We start from the raw sequence: 19,678 nt of genomic DNA on the forward strand, positions 1-19,678 counted from the left end.
GGGAGTGTCCTAGAATCAGGGAGTTCAGGTGAACTGGGGAACAACGGTAAGCACAAGTGTTACTTATTTATTTTTTGTTGTTTGTAATGAAAATGTTTTATATTGATCATGGTGATAGATGCTGAATTGTACATTTTAAAATGGGCTAATCTTGTGTAACGAAAATGTACTTTATAAAAACCAAGGTGCTGGGGGTGGGGGCTCACACCAGTAAAGCCAGCACTCTGGAGGTTGAGACAAAAGAATGGTAAGTAAATCGAAGGCCATCTTAGGCTGTTTAGTGAGACTTTTGTCTCAAAGTAACAGATAACTGTGGGGAACTGAGCAGGAACACAAGCCTGTTAGCCCAATTGACTCTTGGTGGGAGGCAAGGTGGTGAACTTGAGGCTAGCTGGGTTAAACAGGGAGCCCCAAATAAAGCAAAAACAAATATATCAAGTTTCTTAGAAAACAGTCATGAAAAGATGCACAAACAAATGAATTCGTTAAGTACTATTTCCAAAAGCCTTGCTTTCAGAAGTTGGTATTAACTTATCAAACTAAGTATGAGTGCCACAAAGCTTTTAGAGCTAGGGGAGTTTCTGGTCAAGTCACACAATACATAATCCAATAGGTCCTTGGATCATATTTGTAAAACTTCTCATGTGTTACCTAAGGTGGGGGGGTAACACACTTCGCCATTGTTTTTTAAAAAAGAATCTTTTAAAAGTAATCCCAGCACCCAGGCAGAAGCAGCTCTGTGGGTTCAAGGCCAACCTGGCCTATAGAACTTTGTCTCAAACAAAATCGCCCCCCCCCCAAAGAAATTAGCTTAGGTTTCCCGAGCCTTTAATAACGTATTAAGGTAACTGTGCTTGGTCGGTGACAGGTGGTGAGCTGCCTTCGCGCGGGGCGAGGCCCGTGAACTGAGTGAGGCCTGAGGCAAACACCGAGCCGTAGCGGCGTTCCTCTGGTTCGTCCTGGGAAAGGCTTTTCACTGGGAGGGCCTGAGGCTCCAGAGGGGAGGCTCCATGTGGGAAGACTTCTGAGAGCGTCGGCCGGCCACGCGCTCTAGAAGAGCCTGAGCTCCCGCCAGGCCGCGGCTCCTGACGGGAAGACCCTGTAGGGAGCGTCGCCAGCCGCGCGGCTCCTGGGGCCAGTGTGGCGCGCCGGGCGGGTCCGCCTCACTCATTGTGCGCGAGGCGGGCCGCGCGGGCGTGGGCGTGGGCGGACCGGCCCGCCGCAGGGTAGCCGCCCAAGGACCCGCGCAGAGCGGCGCCGCTAGCGGAGAGCCCGGGAGCGGGCCGGGAGCGTCCCGCCCTCCTGCCCGCCCCTCCCCCGCGGCGCTCGCCCCTCCCCCCTCCTCCCCTCGCGTTGGAAAGTTTCTAGAATCTCTTCCCAGCAGCCTTTGCGGTTCCAACATGGCGGAGCTGACGGTGGAGGTTCGCGGCTCCAACGGGGCTTTCTACAAGGTACGGGCCGCGGGGCGGCCGGGGATGGGAGCTGGGAATTGGGAGCGGGGTGAAGGGGTGCCGGGGACCCCGGGGGCCGAGGAACGGTGGCAGGTGGCGGCGGGGGGCAGCCGGTCCGTGCTGCTGGCGTCTGCCCTCGGCGCGGTTTAACGGTCTCGGGGCCCGGGCTCCGTTATGTTTGGAAACAAGGCGGCCAGTGCTGGCTTGCCTCCTGCCCGGGAGCGTCCTGGGTCGAGGCCTCCGGGACGCGGGCGGGCGGGCTGGAGCGGCGGGCTGGGGCGCGGGCGCGCCGGTGAGGCCTGGCGGGGTGGGGGGCGCGGACGGAGGCGAGCAGCTCACTACGACCCCGGGGCGGCTGGGCCCACCAGGCTCCTCTCCGCCCCGCCCGCGGCGTAGTGGCGGACTCCAGGGCCTCCCCGGTGTTGTGCAGCCCCGGGGACCTGCGAACCCATGGCGCCCGCGTGGAAACCCGGGCAGGCGGCGGGCCGGGGTGCCTGAGGCCTGGGGAGCGGGCGGCCTCATCGCCCCTCGGCCTGGGAGAAAAGCGAATTCTGAGGGAAGGGTTCAAAGGTGAACCGAGGCCAGGCGGCAGGTGGGAGGGACGCGTTTCTTCAGCCCTTGGGAAGGTGGTTTTTTTTTTGTTTTTTAAGTCCTCTTCCACGAGGTTCTTTTTGTTTCCTTTGAGAAGAGGCCATGCATTGCTGTGGAGTCTGGCCTCGGAGACAGAAAGGATTCTAGAGTGGAGGAATTTGTAAGGCGCTTTTATTGGAAAAGAGGGAGGGGGCACAACGAAGGCCGAACAGTTTTTCCATAGTAACGACCCCTTCTTATTTTTTTCCCCCAAAAGTGTGCGAGGATCTTAACAAATCAATACAAAACCACCTCAGCTGTTGTCTGTCAGTCACTCTCCAAGCCAGCATCTCAAATGTTTGAGAGTCTTGGCTATTTTTATGAAGGCCCTCTTCTAGTACATGAGTATTGTATGTACTTAAAGTGGTTTCTCACAGATTTTCATTTCAATGTCTCCTTTATTCCAGAGGGTTTTGTTTCGTATTTACGATTTCCTAATTTTTCAATGTTTTGGTTTTTCCTTTTTAGCTTGCTGATTAGCTGTATGGATTTGATTTGTCACGTGGTAATAATATAGGCAGTAGCTCATTGACAAAGAATGATTAATATATTTTTTAAAATTTTGTCTTGTAAATTTTGATTATAAAGTTTCTTCTGGTGGCCAACTAAGTAGTAAGAATGACTGTTGAAGTCCTTAGTGTGACCTATTAGCGTGTAACTGGCTTCGTTGCTGTTCCAGGTTTAAAACATGATGTCAGACAAATGATCCAAGCAATATTTGAATAGATACTTCTTACTGAAACCTAGTGGTTACCTTCTCTGCAAGATCGCAGATATGGTTAGCTGTGCCACAAAGAATGGACTTAAAAATACTTTTCCTGCCTAGATAAAGTTCATTAGTATGTATCATCTCCCTACCCTATGGAAAAGTTTCGGTTCTCACTGTTTTTCAGCACACTTTTTAAGTAATACAGATTAAGCAGTTTTTCCTTGCACATTGAAAAGTGAACAAGTTATTCTTCATCGTGTAGATAATAGAGAACCATTTCTTTTACTGTATTTTATGTTGGTCTGTAGTACAATAGTCAGTTTGACTTCCTATAAAGTTGGTTTGCAATCTTTTGGTGTTTTGTTTTCTTTTTCTATTTTTAAAGTTATTTCACAACCAAGTAGGTCCATGTTGGAACTTTGAAGTGTTAGTAATTGATTTTGGTTGTAGTGAAAATTGAGCCTAGAACTTTGTACATAGTATAATAGGCATTTGTTTTTTGCCATAAAGCTCTGCTCTGATGCCTTTTTTCCCTGTTTTTATAGTCTCAGTAAGTTGTCCAGTCTGGTCCTGAACTCACTCTGTAGTTCATGCTGGCCTTGAACTTGCATTCCTCCTTTTTAGCCTCCTGGGTAGCTATAGTTCCGGGTCTGTACCACAGGACCCCAGCTTATTCATCCCCTCTCTCACACTACAAATCTGGTTATGGTTAGACTGGACTACACCCATTTTACTGACAAAGGTTGGGAAGGACATTAGCCACATTTTTGTGTATTTTGAACGTTTGAAAGTTTTCCTTCTATAATCGATTGTATGTATACTTTGTACAAGATGTAGTCTTCAGACTACGGCTACCTTGGAATGTCAAAATGGTAAAAGGAAAAGAGCCTTAGCTAGAAGTAAATAATAAACACATGGAAGTTCTAGGTGGTGTACTTCATTATTTTCTCAGTGGATAATCAGTGTTAATCAGGGACTTGAAATACAGTTTTCTAAAATACTTTTATATCTTACGTAGTGAAATTATCCACGTGGGTTGTGCTTGTGTTTTTCCCCTGCTGGTGCCTTCCCTATACATGCTTGGCAAGAGATCTATTACTGGCCTATACCTTTTACCTCATTTGAGACGTGGCTTTGAACTTGCCATCATTTTGCCTCAGCTGTCTTTAATTGCTGAGATTACAGGCATGTATCTCACCACACTTGATTAAAAAATTCTTAGAACCAGTTTATTATTTTCTGTCATTTAAATTTTTAGAATGAGGTTAATTTGTATACTGCAAAACAGCTTTTGTTTCCCTTTTTCTAAGTAAACATTATAAATGTTGTGCTAAATGCTGACAACTATGTGCAATCACACAATTGTCTACCACTATGATAGATAGACTGACTAGTTGCACCATCTTTTAAATTTCCCTTGTTGACCGTTTATCCTCTAGAGCAGGGCACATCAACTGTAGCTCATCTTTCAGGGGGGTTGGATAACCCTTCACAGGGGTTGCATATCAGATATTTATGTTACAATTCACAACAGTAGCAGAATTACAGTAGCAACAAAATTTATGATTGGGGGTCACTACAACACGAGGAACTATATTAAAGGGTTCCAGCATTAGGAAGATTGAGAACTACTGCTCTTAGGGTGTCCTGTCTCCATAGTTCATGCCTATAGAATTAAGCAAAATAATGTTAGAGTTTGAGCTTGGTTTCTGTTTAGCATAGAGGAATTTAATTTTTTCTAATTTAGAAGATAAAGGAATTTTGGAAATGGTAAAAACTAGAAGTTGTTTAGAGTCAAGAACTCCAAATGGTTTTATTTTGTTGTACTTTTTCTCAGTGGTAGTTTTTTGTGTATGGGTGATTCTGAAATTCTGAATTTACCAACTTTTATACTTTTTACTTCCCCAGAAATACAGGGACTACACACATTTGGCTGTGTGAATCGTCACTTAAGAGTTTGAGAGGTATCATCGTGTTGTGATCTTTGTAATCAGTGCATTGCCTTGAGGCACTGCTCTTAAACATTGATTAAATGGACTAAACAAACTATCCATACATAATAGCCTGGTAAACATGCTAAGCTTATTGCTCTTGTTAACAGTGTGTTTATAATAAGAGATACCTCTTTGCAGCCCTTTAAATCTAGGGACAGGAAGCAATCAGAAGATGTGAAACACTTGGTGCTGGGGTATAATTTGGTGAAAGAAAGTACTTGCTTCTGTAGCTTTCCTACGTAAAGCAAAGTGCCTTTTTTAGAAAACTTGGAGAGGTAGAATGTATTATACTATTGGCTAAAAGACTGAGAAGAGGTAATGTATATTGTGTATAGTCCATCCAAACAATGGCATGATTTGTTAGGATACTTAGTTGTGCATCTGTTGCCGCAGTCCCAATTTCAATTAATAGCCTTAGTTTTGTTTTCTGTTGCAGTGATAAAATACCATAAAAGCAACTTAATGGAGAAAGGGTTTTTTTTTTATTATTAGGCTCACAATTCAAGGTTATGGTCATCATTGAGGGACGTCAAGGCAGCAGGAATTTGATGCATCTCATCATATTACATCTAGCCAGGTGCAGAGAGCAATGAATTAATGCATGTGTGCTTGTGCCTGGCTCTCTTTCTCCACTCTTAAGCAGTCTTGCATCTCATTCCTGGCTGGGGAATGGTGTTACCCACAGTAGGTGAATCTTCCAGCTACTCAAAATAACCCCCTCACAGACATAACAATAGACCGTACGAATTTGGACATTGAGACTTTTCCCAGGGGATTTCTAGAATGTCTGAAGTTAATAATTAAAACCAATCATCACATAATCCATTACCTTGCCCCCCCCCCCCCAATTGTGCCCATTTTCATCATTAATATGTATTTTAACTGATTCGTATGACACTAAACTTTGGGATCTCTGGTTTGAAGGGACCTCTTGGGTTCCTGTGATCCTCTTGACTCAGTCTCTGGAAGTGAAGAGTTCAATGAATTCTGCAAGTGCAAGTCTCAAATGTCGTGCTCAACTATGACATGACGTTTTATAATGTTGCATTGTGTAGTTTTGGGCTAAACATAAGTTTTTTGGTAGTTGAACCATGGTTTTAATGCTCTATGTCTGACCTTTATACTTCCACAGTAAATACAGTTTTAAATAGAAGTAGAGCAAATCACTCAGTTTCTGGTTTCTAAGGAGGAATCTTTCTGTTTGTACAGATGAAATGAGATTTGGGGCCCTTTCATTGTACTTTAACCATATAATTGACACATCTCAAAGTATTGTAATAGATCCATAAATAATTCCTCCTTTCCTAAGCTTACTAATAAAAATAAAAGCACATTGATAAAGTTGTGCCATAGTAGGTTATTTTATCACTCATGACAAACTAAATTAACTGTGGAGTAGAGGGTTGATGGCATAATGACTTTACAGTGAGTACAAAATCTTAATTGAAAGTCAAGCCTAGTGGCAAATGCCTGAAATTCCAGCCCTTGAGAGGTAGAGGCAGGAATCAGCATTCTAGGTCAGAAAAAGAAGAGTGGCTAGGTGCTTGCTGCCAAGCCTGACAATCTTAAGTTTGAGCTGGGCAGTCCACATGATGGAAAGAGAGAACACTTTTTTATTAAAAAGTTCAGTTTACTGTAGACTTAACCTTTTAACAGCCTTGTCAAACTCCTCACCAACAACTCCTGATTTAGTATTTGAGGGAGAAATGGTGGCTTCCTTAGTATTAGGTAGGGCTCTTTGTTAAAATACAGTCAGATATATTAAGATGACTTTGATTTGTATGTATCTAAAATAAAGGTTTTGTGAATGTTAATTTTAAGTGGAAATGAATGGTCTCAACAACTTTTAGGTTTTGAGATAGGGTTTTATGTTACTTTGGTTGGCTTTGAATTTGCAATCCCGCCTTAACCTACTGAATATTGTGATTGTAGGCCTGTTCAACCATACTCATTTTATAAGTTTTATCTTTAGGAATAATGGACAGATTTGGCTGTTTGTAAGGGGGAAAGAAAGCTGGAATCATCTTTGTTGTTTTGAGACAGGTCTGGAATATCTCAAGATAGCCTGGAACTTGATATATGTTTAGTGGGGACTGGGAGACTGCCCTTGAACTAATGACTTCCTGCTGCCACTTCATCAGTGCTGGGATTACAGGCATGCACTACTATACCTGACTATTGGATAAAGTTTTGAAAAACAAATGCTTGTGGTTTTATAGGAGAAATATATAATAAAACATCTGAAGACAAAAGCTGTAAAATATTGTCTAGAAATAGATGTGTCTTGGCTATATTTTTCTTAATGTACCTATATATTTTATGTATCATGTTTTGTGTGTATTTTGTAGGAGAATAGCTTGACAGCCTGTTATTTATTAGATGTTCTGTTAAGCTTTCACGTACATTTCCTGCATACTTAGGAACTTCATGAGGTACAGTTTTGTGTGGGGATTTTGTTTGTTTTTTGAGATTGGGTCTCACTGTGTAGCACAGGCTGACCTGGAACTCATTATAGATCTGATGAGTGTGGAAGTCACAGAGATCCATGTGCCTCTTCCTCTGGAATGTTGGGATCTAAAGGTGTATGTACATGGCTATACCTGGTCCAGGAAGTGTGCACTTAATTTTATATACAAGGAACTGATTGTGATGATACAGGTTGTCCAGGATTACACTCTATCTAAAGTGCTTCTTAACTCTAGGGTTTTCACTTCCAGTTGCTTAGTTTATGATACTTACTTACACTTCCTTAAATGATAGTTTTGAGTAATGGACTGTGTGTTTAACTGTATATGTATTTGTGGATGAGTGTGTGGCACAGGTATAGAGAGTCCAAAGGTCTTTCCTTCAGGTCACCAGTCTTGTCTGTCTGAATTTAACTAGATTATAACTTAGTGATTGTGTTTTCTATCACACTATTAAGTATGATTCTTAATTCCTGCACTCAGGAGGCAGAGACAGACCTTTCTCAAGGTCAGCCTTGTCTACAAAGCTAGTGTCAGGACAGCCAGGGCTATTATACACAGAAAACCAAAAAAGAAAATGATTCTTAATTTTGTAGTGGGCAGTTGTGAGGTTTTAGTTTCTTTCATCCACAATATGAAATAATTGTATTTATATTTTTACATTGTAAAAATTGATATACTTGGAAGTTTTGTATATTGTCCAGTTCTAACAAGTTAGTACTTAGCATTCAGACTGTTTCTTAAATGATTTTGTACATTTGCATTTCTAATTTAGTCTCCCAGTGAAACAGTTAACACCATTTGGGGAAATCTGAAGCCCTGTCCAGCTCCACAAATCACGTCATTTAAGGTTCAAGTCTGTTTTTGCTTCCTTGGAGGGGTTTTTTTTTGTTTTGTTTTTTGTATAGATATCCTCTCCCACCTCCCCCAGCACACTTTTATTTTGAGGTAGGGTCAGGGATTATAGGTTTGTGCTACCATGCCGTATAGTGTGATTTCCTTAAGTACAAATATTACTAACACAATGGGAATATGGAAGACTGAGTTGGGATGAATGTTGCAAAATGATTTAGGCTGTTTTCTGTGACTTTTGCTTTCTAAGAATGTACTCTTTTCCAAGATGGTAGCTAGCAGCCACTGAGCTTAAATATACTAGTCAGAATTGAGGTAGTATTCTTTTGAAAAAGAATATAAAGCATAATAGTTTTTAAAATACTAGTTATGTATTGAAATAATATTTTGATTGAGTATATCAGGTTTTTAAGCAATTAAAACTTCACCTGTTTTCACTTTTTTAATATGGCTATTTTAAGTACATGATTCATATTCTATTTTTTTGAGATAATTACATCCTTCATAGTTGCTCACCTTTGAATTAGTGAGTATGTACAATACTTTGGAATATTTGAAGTGCACATACATATTTAAGTGAACTGCCTGTTGAAAATTTTTTTCTGGTCATGCTAGAAATGGAATTCTGGGCTTTGCCTATATTTTTGAATATCAAGACTTTTAAAAAAAATCAGTGTTGTGTTTTTTGTTTGCTTGTTTGTTTGGGTTTCTTTGGTGGCGATGCTCAGGGTGCTTAGCTAATGAATAGGAACAAACTACACACTGCTGAGGCAACTTTTCTAGGACTAGGTTTTCAAAATAATAGCTGGAATATAAGAAAATTAGGCAATGAAAGTAGAACATTGGTTTGTTAATCTCAGTACTCATGGCATGTGTATATATAGTTCATAATTCATTGTCTTTCTCTTAGATTGAAAGCCATGGTAAAATTGATTTAACAAATCTCACATTGACTTAAGAGTAAATTTCTGTTCATTTATTCACTGGAAATATTTTTGGTATGAGGTTCTTTTTATTAACTATTCTCTTCTATTTCACCTTTGGTATGTTTGCACATATATTTTGAGAGTGACTGGAGAGTTCTTGTTAATATTGATGGAATTTCCAATAGTAGCTTCAGTATATATTTAAATAAGAAAAAGAATTAGTCTTGGTTTCTGGACAAAGGTGATTTGTTGTGCCATCTTACTTAGTAGTTCTCTGTAAAAAGTTACATCTTTCTGATTTGGTTCAAATTGAACATTTTAAATGATTTTTTTAAAAAGCGATTATAAGACTGGAGAGATGGCTCAGAGGTTTAGAGCACTGACTTTTGACTGCTCTTCCGGAGGTCCTGAGTTCAATTCCCAGCAACCACATGGTGGCTTACAATCATCTGTAATGGGGTCCCAATGCCCTCTTGAGGTGTGTCTGAAGACAGCTACAGTGTATTCATATACATAAACAAATCTTTTTAAAAAACATTATATATTGATAAGGACATAAGTTCTGATATTGTCACAAAAGAAACTTCCTGACACAGGGATAACTGGAACTTCAGTGCTATGTAATAGGAAATTGAGTTTTCAGTAGCTATGTAGAACCATTAAGGCATTTTATTTCAAGAACTGTCGTATATTAGTGCACATAGTGGAAGATATCTGCAATCTTATCCTTGTTGCATTGTGTTTAGAACAGCTAAGTGCTCAGTGCTAATGCATAAGGCAATTATTATTGATAATAGCTGCTTTCATTGGCTAAAGACAAATTTTTTTGTTGTTAAAAATTAGTTTCACTATATAGTCCTCCATGCTGGCCCCTTAACTCAGTTTCCCAAAGTGGTGGGATTATAGGTGTATGCTATTAAATGCTCAATGATAGACTTCTCATATTCCTTTTTTTTTTTTTTTTTTTTTTTGGAGACAGGGTTTTTCAGTGTAACCAGTCCTAGCTTTCCTGGCCTCACTTTGTAAGATGAGGCTGGCCTCAAACTCACAGAGATCCTCCTGCCTTTGCCTCTCAAGTGCTGGGATTAAAGACATGTACCACCACACTCTGCTAACAACAAACATTTTAAAGGATATACACCTATGTGTATAGTGATACACATTCATATGCGTGTGTGGTTTATTATTGGTGTGCTATACAAACTTGTTTCAGTCTAAATGTTTCCCTCCTTTTTTCTCCTGATGGTGTTTTTTGTTCCTTCCATTTCAGGTAAGCTTGCTTTTATATCCAGATAAATGTAATTCCAGATTTCTCTCTATGCCCTTAGCATTATGTATGGGCACAGAGAGAAACAAATGTAGGGTTTTTCAGTGTGCTCATAAAAAACTAATCATGTACTTGACTTTTCATGTACAATATAATTTATAGTGATTACATAACAATTTTTAAGAATATAAAATTCAGGTGTTTGTCAGTAACCTACCTCCCTCCACCCCACCTCTACCCCAGTATATCTTTATTTCTATTGGATAGATTTTAAAGGAAGGGATAATTTAGGGGCTGGGGAGATGGCTCAATGGATAAAATTCTTGCCATAGAAATTTAAGGACCAGAGTCCTAGAAGGCTTGGTGTAAGTTGGCTGTCTAGAGGAGCTGAATTAGTGAGCTCTGGGTTCAAGTGAGAGACCTTGGCTCAATAATAAGGTAGAGAAAGGTGAAGACACCTAATGTCTATCTTTTGAATCTCCACCTAGGTATACATGCATACAACATAAGTGCAAAAAAGAATAGGATGGGTTGGAAAGGAACTTAAAAATAGCAGAAAACAAAAGCTTCTAATAACAAGTTACTTTTTTGGGGGGGGGACACTTCATATTTCTTTTACCAGTTGACAACTCTTTTTATATCCCAGCTAGGAAAGGTTTATTTGCTCTTTGTTTGTATTTGTTCTTATACAGCTAGCCAGGTCTTTAGTATGTTTTTCTATTGGGATGTTTTTGGTCAGTTGTTGAGATCTGTATATTATGGATATTAACCGTTTCCCTTAATGTAAAAGTGCATCCCCACAAAGATAGACATCTGTTCAAGTGCCAGGTTTTTAAATAATCAGTGGTTTAACAGTTTATTTTATTTGCACATACAGGAACTAAGTACCCTTGGTACTGGTTCACACCTTTTCTATTTCTAGGATTGGAATGAGAGTGACATCTAGTATGCAGATAGCTGGATTGATAAGAACTCCTTGAATTGTTCCGCAAAACCTTGGGTGCTCTAGGAAGACTAGCAAAGAGGCTCAGAAGAGGGAAAATTATGGCTTGTTTGTTGAGAAAACTCAAAAGGAATCTTTGTTTCCTTTCTTAGGTTCTCTAGCTTATTACATGCTCCCTAGTGGAGTTGATACAGTTTTAGTAGCAAAACTGCTATCTTGTAGTGTCACTGTTCAGTGTTCCTTTTTCCTTGTTCTGATAAGGGCTCCCCCCCCCACCCCCCCGTATCTTTAATTGCAGACAGTCCAGAAACATAAAGGGATTTGAGTCATAAATTAATAGACATTAAAGTTAAAGGAATATTTGCTGTAGTGTTTTGGAAGTATGGAGTAGTGGCATTAAATGCTCCTTAGCATGGCTTTTAATGTCTGGGGGTACCTCAGTGTAAGGCGCTCCCATCCTTTGCAGGTTGTTTTTGTTTTTTTGTTTTGTTTTTTTATTTTACATAAAGTTGCTCCCAGTTCTGGGACAAAACCCATTGGTTTTTAAGATAATATTCTAGAGATGTGAGAAAAACCTTAATTCATTACACACAGTAGATTGATACCTGTGTTGGCCTATATTGGAACCCTGATTAGTTTCCTTTTAGAAAATCCTGTAAAGTGGATCATACATACATGCATGTTGGCTGAAACATAAACCATGGTCAAGAAGTCAAAATAGTTGAGCTAGGGTTTAGAGTCCAAGGAATAATTTGAATGTGGTAGATAACTCAAGCCTGTAACCTCAGTTCTTGGAAGGCTGAGGCAGGAAGGTTTCTGCAAGTTCAAATCCAGCCTGGGTTGCAGAGTGTGTTCTTAAAAAGAAACAGTTAACTCAGAGGAATAGATTATTTCCACAGATAGATTTGGATGTTTACTGAAAGGTCCATGTCATTTTATTATAACCTAAAATGATGCCAACTGCAAGAGAAAAGTTGCTTACATTACTCCGAGGATTAGTTACTGTTTTTAGTAGCTTACAAGAAATAATTTTTAATTTGGGTACCCAAGATAGGAAATGCAGACTAATAAAGTTACTTAAAACACCATTAAACAGATATCTTGCATGAATTTTCACTTACTTTGCAAGTATTGGTGCTAGTATTTTCTTGATTTTTGTCAGAAGATAACAACTTTCTGGGCTGGAGAGATGGCTCAGTGGTTAAGAGCACTGTCTGCTCTTCCAGAGGTCCTGAGTTCAATTCCCAGCAACCACATGATGGTTCACAACCATCTGTAATGGGATCCGATGCCCTCTTCTGGTGTGTCTGAAAATAGCTACAATGTACTTATGAACATAAAATAAATAAATCTTAAAAAAAAAACTTAAAAAAAAAAAAAGAAGATAACAGCTTTCTGCTTAGAAGCCTCAAGCCTTCCTTAGTATGGTACTTGAGTGCTGCAGAAAATTTGCAAGCAAACAAAGTCTAAGCATGCCTAAGTGGTGACATGTGTCTGTCAGATATTCTAAGATGCCCTCATTTTTAAGAAGCATCCTGATTTCAGAGATGCTGATTGTCAGATTTGAGACTGGGAAGTTAGACAGGAGCTGGAAGATGAACTTTTGAATAAACGATCAATTGCCCAGAGCCTGGCAAGTCATAATCTAATGTGATTTTACCAGTTCATGAACAGTGAAATCCTTAGTCTTGTGTAAATTATGCCAGCAGTGATCTTTAACTGATAGGATGAAGGGAAAGAGTGCAGTAACATCCAACACTGAGCCTAGTGCTTTTAGTAGAGAAGTTTTTACAACTTCAGTACTTCACAAGTTTGCTTCAAGTCAGGAACTAGGCCTGTTTTTAATTACCTTTGATAAGAAATCAAATACATAAAATTATCTCTGTTGTACCAAATCTACAAGAATGTTAAAATATTATGCAGGAACACTAACACATAGCAGAAAAATAAGCCAGTTACTAAGAAGAACGGTTCATCATTTAAAAATAGTAGTAGTAGTGTCAGTTTGTTAGTAGTTTTTTTTGCTTGCTCATGAAAATAATTGTGAACTACAGGCTAGGTTTATTTTTGTTTTTACAATTATTACTTTTTTCAAAGAGATCTGCCTGCCTCTGTCTTCTGAATGTTGAGATTGGAAAAGTGTGTGCCATAACACCTGGCTTGTTTTTATTTTTAATTAATTATTGATTAATTGATTATTTTTTGTTATTGAGACAGGGTCTCTCTATGTACTCCTACCTGTTTTGGAACTTGCTATGTACACCAGGTTGGCTTTAGGATTAAAGGTTTGAGCTACCTACCATACCTGGCTTGTATTTAGTTTTAATTAAGTATGTGGAAGTGTGTTATATGAGTGCAGGTTTCTGGGGAGGCCAGAGGCATTGAATCCCACTGGAGCTGAAGTTAGAAGTGGTTGTGAGCTGCCCAACATGGTCTCTCTTGCCCCTCCCAAAATTTTAAATTATATTTATTTGAGGGGTGTGTGTGTGTGTGTAGGTACGCCAGAGGACAACTTCTAGAAGTTAGTTTTCTCCTTCCACTAGGAGTTGGGGGTGAATTCTCAAGATAGAACTCAGGTGGGCAGGCTTGGCAGTAGTAACTGCCTTTATCCATAGAATCATTTGCCTATTCAACCAATGAGGGTTTTTAATAGATTGGGTTTTAAATATCAGAACCACTATAGGAAGCTGGGGATGGCTCAGCTAGTCAAGAGTGCTTACTGGTTTTGCAGAGGACCTGGATTTGGGTCTCAGAACCCAGGTGGCAGCTTACAACCACCTGTAACTCTAGTTGGCTCTTCTGGCTTCTCCCTACATATAGGGTATATAAATTCACGTCACGAAGTTCCACACACATACAGGTAAAAAGTAAGCAGATTTTTAACAGATAAATCATTAAAAAAAATAAAGTTAAGAATTAGGCTGAGGGTTGTCTTTACTTTAGAAAGCAGCATTTGCTCTTATTTGGCAGTAGAAACTTTAGATCTAACAAGAAATTTAGAGTTTGAGTTTTTATAGAATGTAAGTCTAGTTTAATTATATCTAGGCTACCATTCTAAACTCAGTTTTGTAGCTTTTAGCTGTTTAGTTCCTGATTACATACAGTTGGTAGTTTGTTTGCAGAGCGCACTATGGTGTTTTAGTTTCTGTCTCCTCTTTTGTAAGGAGTATACATTAGTTTGTAGTGGATTGCATAAGAGGAAGACATTTGATGAGGTCTTAAACAACCAAAAGTTTGAAGTTGGTTACTTGACAGTTGAGGGTTTTCGTAGGTCATATAATTCTCCAGATGGGTTTTAGCAGTGGCAGTGGGGTCTGGGAGCTGGAGACAGTGCTGCGTACTGCCATCTGCTGCAGCCTTACGAGTTCTTGCAGGAACCTCAGTTAAGGATTTTAACATAGACTTAAGCACAGGCTTTATTGCAGAGGTGTGCAGGGAAACAAGATACACCTACATGTAGGTGTGGACTTTTTTGAGAGAGTATCAGCAAGAGCCATACAAAATTTTGGTAGTTCTGAAGTTAGCTTGATGCTAAGATCCCTTCTCCTGTTTCTCTTCTCTTTCAGTAAAGAGGTTTGGGGTGTCTCTGAAGCTGATTTGGATGGGATTATAGTCTGATAAGGTGAAATCATATTATCAAAAGGGAGATCAGACTTTTTCTGTTAAGTGAAGTTTTTGTGAGATACTTAGAGAAGTAAAAGTTTATGGCTGGAAAAGGAAGGTGGTAGTGCATATATTCAGGCATTCAACATGGCCCTTTGGTATGTGTAAGCAATCTTAGCAAATGTTAATTGGGCTGGAATTCTTAGCTGTCCAGGAACTTCCATCAAGCTGATGGGTCCTTCCCCTTTCCAGGTCTCAATTTCCCTGTCTTTCTTTTCTGCCTCCAATTCAGTGGGTAATGGTTTTAAAAGGATCCCTGTCTATAGCCTTTTTATTTTTTTGTTGAGGGGTCTGGTTGCTGTTGAACTCCTAACTGACCTTGAACGTCTGATACCTGATTCTCATACCTTAAGAGCTACAGATTTCAAATGCATGGTGGTCCTAGCAAGTTTTCCTTGTGCTTTCCTGTTACAAGTTGGGTTTTGATGATTATTCTCTGTAACTATGAAAGTCTTCATCATTTCTACTGGTAGGTAGTACTGCTGTAAGAGCTAATCCTCTTTTTCTCTTTAATGAAAAAGCTCCTAAAAGAATGAGAGGTTTTTTGTTTTTTTTTTTTGTTTGTTTTTGTTGTTTTTTTTTCTTAAATACTGTTTATAACCTTCCAGGAAGTGAGACTTTGGGTTGGTGTTGATCTGTATTGCTGCAGTTGTTTCTTTATTTAAAATGAGAGACTGGCAGATCATTTCAGAACTCTTATCTTCAATGGCTCTTCTGTGCTGTACTGTGTATTTTCTTCAAGCTGTTTATGCTTCCACATCAGAACCACTAAGCTCCTTAGGGTAGATACTTGAAAACGGAAGCAAAGTTCTATATTTTGATAATGTGGGTCGCAAAATGAAGTGAAACAGGAAAAAAGCAAAGGTAGAAGAAATTATAACACGTGTAACATCTTAAACGTTGTATATATTAAAACTAAGGTTTTTCTCTCAATCTGGTCCCTTCTCATTGTTTGGTCTGTCCTGATATTCTTATTGGCTGGAAAATTTATGGGATTTAACTCTTAGTTCAAAGTTAACCCCCCACTCCACCTTCTTTTCTTTGTGATTATCATGGCTCATCTTTTAGGTAGATTTTTTTTGTCTCGAAATTTTTTATTAGAAATGACTTCCTTACACTGGGATTATGAATAATTGACTCCTGGCCCCCCCCCCCAAATTTTTTAAAAAATTAAAAATTTTCTCCATACCTCACCCCCTTTTTGAGACAGGTTTTCTGTTTGGTTCATTCTGGCTTCAAACTCACTATGGAGTCTAGACTTTCCTTGAACTTACTATCCTCTTCATTCAGCCTCTTGAACTTTGGGAAGAGGCATGTGCTGTTTTTATACCTGGAAGATTTTTTTTTTAAGTCTCCTAACTATTAATTTTTCGAAGACAAATTTGTTGTGGTGCTGAAAATTGATTACAGGTGCTCTACCTTTGAGCTACAGTTCCCATCCCTTAGTTAATTTGAAACTAGGTCTTTTTATTCTTGGTTGTCTTTGAACCTGCTCTGCCTTCTGTCCTGAGTGTTGGTGTTACAGGCCTTGTGTTGCCACACCCAGCTTCATTTCCCATAAGAATTAGCCAGATGTCTCAGTACTGCTTAAAAATAAATCACTCTTTTCCCTCATTTAAAATTCTTCTAAAGCCAGGCATGGTTGCCCATGCCTTTAATCCCACTACTCCTGTGTAGAGTCAAGTGGAGCTCTGAGCTTGGGGTTCCAGAATAGCCATGACAGGGAGCAAGGAGAACAGACTTAAAGGCCTGCCAACATGTATGATTCCCAGAAAGTAGCCATAGGGGCCATTTCCCCTGATTGGGTCTTCGGTAGCCGGGATGAAATACAGATTTTAAAAGATGCTAACTCAGGAATACTGGAGGGCATGTGTGCTAGCTATGGGGAGGCTTAGAAGTGTCCAGCCATTGAGCTAGTCAAGGCATATCAAAATTAGCTGATGTGTATGTCTTCCATTCACAATCCAGCTCAAGACTGGCTGGGAACCAAAGTGGATTAACTAATTCACTGGTACAGATGACAACCAACGTGGGGCAAGAACTCACTTTTAAAAATTAATTGGAGATTCCTGAATAGAATACACATACATCATGATACAAGATTAGGAGGAGGGGAGAATTGGCTTCTCAGCAAGCCAAACTGAGCTACATGGTTCCTGAACAAGCCACGAAACTTGAACAAGGAACACAGTTGCCAGTGGCGATTTTTTACCCTGAACTCTTCTAAAAGGTTTCTAGCTGCCTCAAAGTGCTTACGCTTGAAGGTGCTGGGAGCAAAGGCAGGCTACTCCAAGACAAGGAAGGAGAATAGAATGAGAAGAATGCATGATGTTAACAGAATGATACAGATCAGATATGACAGGGGAAGATCTTGGCTACAGAAAAGAAAAAATTGAGAAAATCAAACAGGACAAATAACTTGATTTGCTGATTCCTCAACATGGGAACAACCCAGTAACTGGCTTAGACATAAAATGTCTCTAGCCAAAACTCCAGCTAAATTTAGATAATAAACCTTGTTAGTTATGGAATCCTTAAGATTCTTCTAGCCCTCCTTCATGTGGCATGACTGACTGTTCAATTACAAGGAATTCTTTCTGGGGTTGTACTAAGCTTGCTGTTTGGTTTTCCTTCTGGTTTATATTTTTAGTCTTTAGCTAGTTAATTGATAGTAAGACATTGAAATATTGCTCTTTTAAACTGCTTTGTTATTTAACATTAGTTACACTTTTTGTCTTTATCTTTTTCAAGTTTGTCTTGGCATACACTTTAGTGTTAATTAGATTTTAAGGGAGCGTGAATAGAAGGATTTCTTTATGTTGTGCTTTACCCAAACAACCAAGTGCATGTGTCTGTTTGGCTAGTCTTGAGTGCATGTTTTGGAGTTGTTGAAAAATACTTACTAATTGGCCAGTGGGTTAAATTATGTATAGAAGCACTGGACTAGAGAGGGATTTGCAGTTCTGTTTCGCTTAAAAACAAATATTATGTGGTATGTTATACTCCTGCCCCCCAAAAATCCATTATGCTTTTTTCTTTGTTGACTGACGGTTGGTTGGTTGGTTGGTTGGATGGATGGTTGGAGTCTATAATAACCCAGGCTGTTCTACTTAGCTATCTGATTATATACTGATTATAGCCCTAATTGTGTTTCTGAGGTATTAGTCAAATGAAGATACACACTTATTCTTAAAATTTACCTTTTATGTCTAGAAAATGATCATTGATTTTATGTTTATTGATAATCTATGATTTTGAGGAATTATACTAACTAGAGCCCAATTTGAGGAAGAAAGTAACTGAATATGTGAGTGCAGCATGTGTGTAGAAGTAACAAAACTTTTGGGAGTCAGTTCTCTCTTCCACTATGGGTTCCCAGGATCAAACTCAGGTTAACATACTTGCATGGCAGGTACTTTCACCTGCTGGACTGTCTTTCTGGCTCTGAAATTCTTAACTCTGGGGGAAAAAAATAGGACTAAAAGATAATGCTAGTTTTCAAATGTCATGTTTTTCCAGAGTTGGCCGGCCTGTAATGTAATAGTTATAGTGCTAGGTACTTTGTTGACTAATGCTTAAATTTTAATTTCTGATACATGAGAACTAATTAACTCCATTAGATTAAAATTGTATGTGAGTTACAGAGTTAGGATGTTACCTGGCAACAAGAGTTTGGGTCATTAGCTCTTACTGAATTACTGAACTCTCAGACAACTTTATTTCATCCAACTAATGCCTGTGCTCCAAGGATGACTATGTGTTGTTTTTGTTGTGTTAATTTTAGTTATAACCAGAGTTCAAGGGGGCTAAAGAACAGCTTTTAACAAATGGTGGAGATGAAAATCAAAACTCACTTCTGAACAATTTTTTTCAAACCCTATGGTTGGTGGAGAGTGTGTGTTTGTTTGGGGGTAAAGTGGAAATTGTGTGTGTCTGTTTGTCCGTCTGTCCTTTCTATCCCCCTCTTTCAGTCTCTCTTAGCCCAGGCTGGCTTTCAACTTGCTATGTAGCCAAGAATGCCCTTGAGTTTGTGATCCTCCTGGTGGTGTTGTCCCACTCACTGTTTTTTATTGTGCTGGGGATGGAGTGCTTTGGAAATGTGAGGCAAGTATTCAACCAACTTAGCTATATTTCTAGCCCTGGGTATCTTTATTTTTGCCCTTCTAAAGACAGGGTCTTGCGTAGCCTGGTCTTGTCTGGTATTGCCACTCTGGCCTAGAACTTAGCTCAGTCCTCCTGCCTTAGTGCTGAGATAGACTTGTGTCTCCTGGTCTTCCTTTACCCTGTTCTTTTATCATTCTACAGTTTTTATCTCTATTACAGGTTTTTAAGAGTTATGTAATAACATTAATGCTGATACAACTTTTGTTTTATGCAGGGATTTATCAAAGATGTCCACGAAGACTCCCTCACAGTTGTTTTTGAAAATAAGTAAGTTATTGGTAGATGTTAACTTTTAAGAGCTGATTGTTCTTACTGATGCCAGTAGGAAAATGATTCTGCTTTTAATTAAGTATTTGATTCTCATGGTTTCCAAGTCTAGTTTTGATAATCCCTCACTTGCTTTTGTAGCTACAATTTATCTGACATTTTTATGTCCTTTGTCAAAATATGTATGGATGTGATTCAGTCAGCATTTTTTTTTCAGTGAGTTTTAGGGTGTCTTTAATTGCTTAATGTTAAGAATTGATAATAATTCTCTTTATATCCTAGAGGCTAGGCAGTTAAAAGTGGGAAAGACAAGTATACTAGGCTGGGTTGGGAAGGGTTATAGAAGG

General features: G+C 39.3%; 1 protein-coding gene across 5 annotated transcripts in view; it reads left to right on the forward strand.

Moving 5' to 3' along the window:
- The first annotated feature begins 1,372 nt into the window (after nucleotides 1–1,372).
- The window catches only part of Fxr1 (FMR1 autosomal homolog 1), a 46,653-nt gene continuing 28,347 nt past the window's right edge, over nucleotides 1,373–19,678 (forward strand). For 3 of the 5 annotated variants that reach the window (XM_028762781.1, XM_028762816.1, XM_028762797.1), the window contains exons 1-2: nucleotides 1,390–1,451; nucleotides 19,279–19,331. In XM_028762781.1, coding sequence (XP_028618614.1) covers nucleotides 1,401–1,451; nucleotides 19,279–19,331 — 104 coding nt within the window. In that variant the 5' untranslated portion in view covers nucleotides 1,390–1,400. Of the gene's footprint in view, nucleotides 1,452–19,278; nucleotides 19,332–19,678 lie in introns of all 5 variants that reach the window. The other 2 variants (XM_028762790.1, XM_028762806.1) reach the window with 1 other exon arrangement.

This window comes from Grammomys surdaster, unplaced genomic scaffold (genome assembly GCF_004785775.1).
Source record: "Grammomys surdaster isolate TR1022 unplaced genomic scaffold, NIH_TR_1.0 62, whole genome shotgun sequence".
NCBI classification, from domain to species: Eukaryota; Metazoa; Chordata; class Mammalia; order Rodentia; family Muridae; genus Grammomys; species Grammomys surdaster.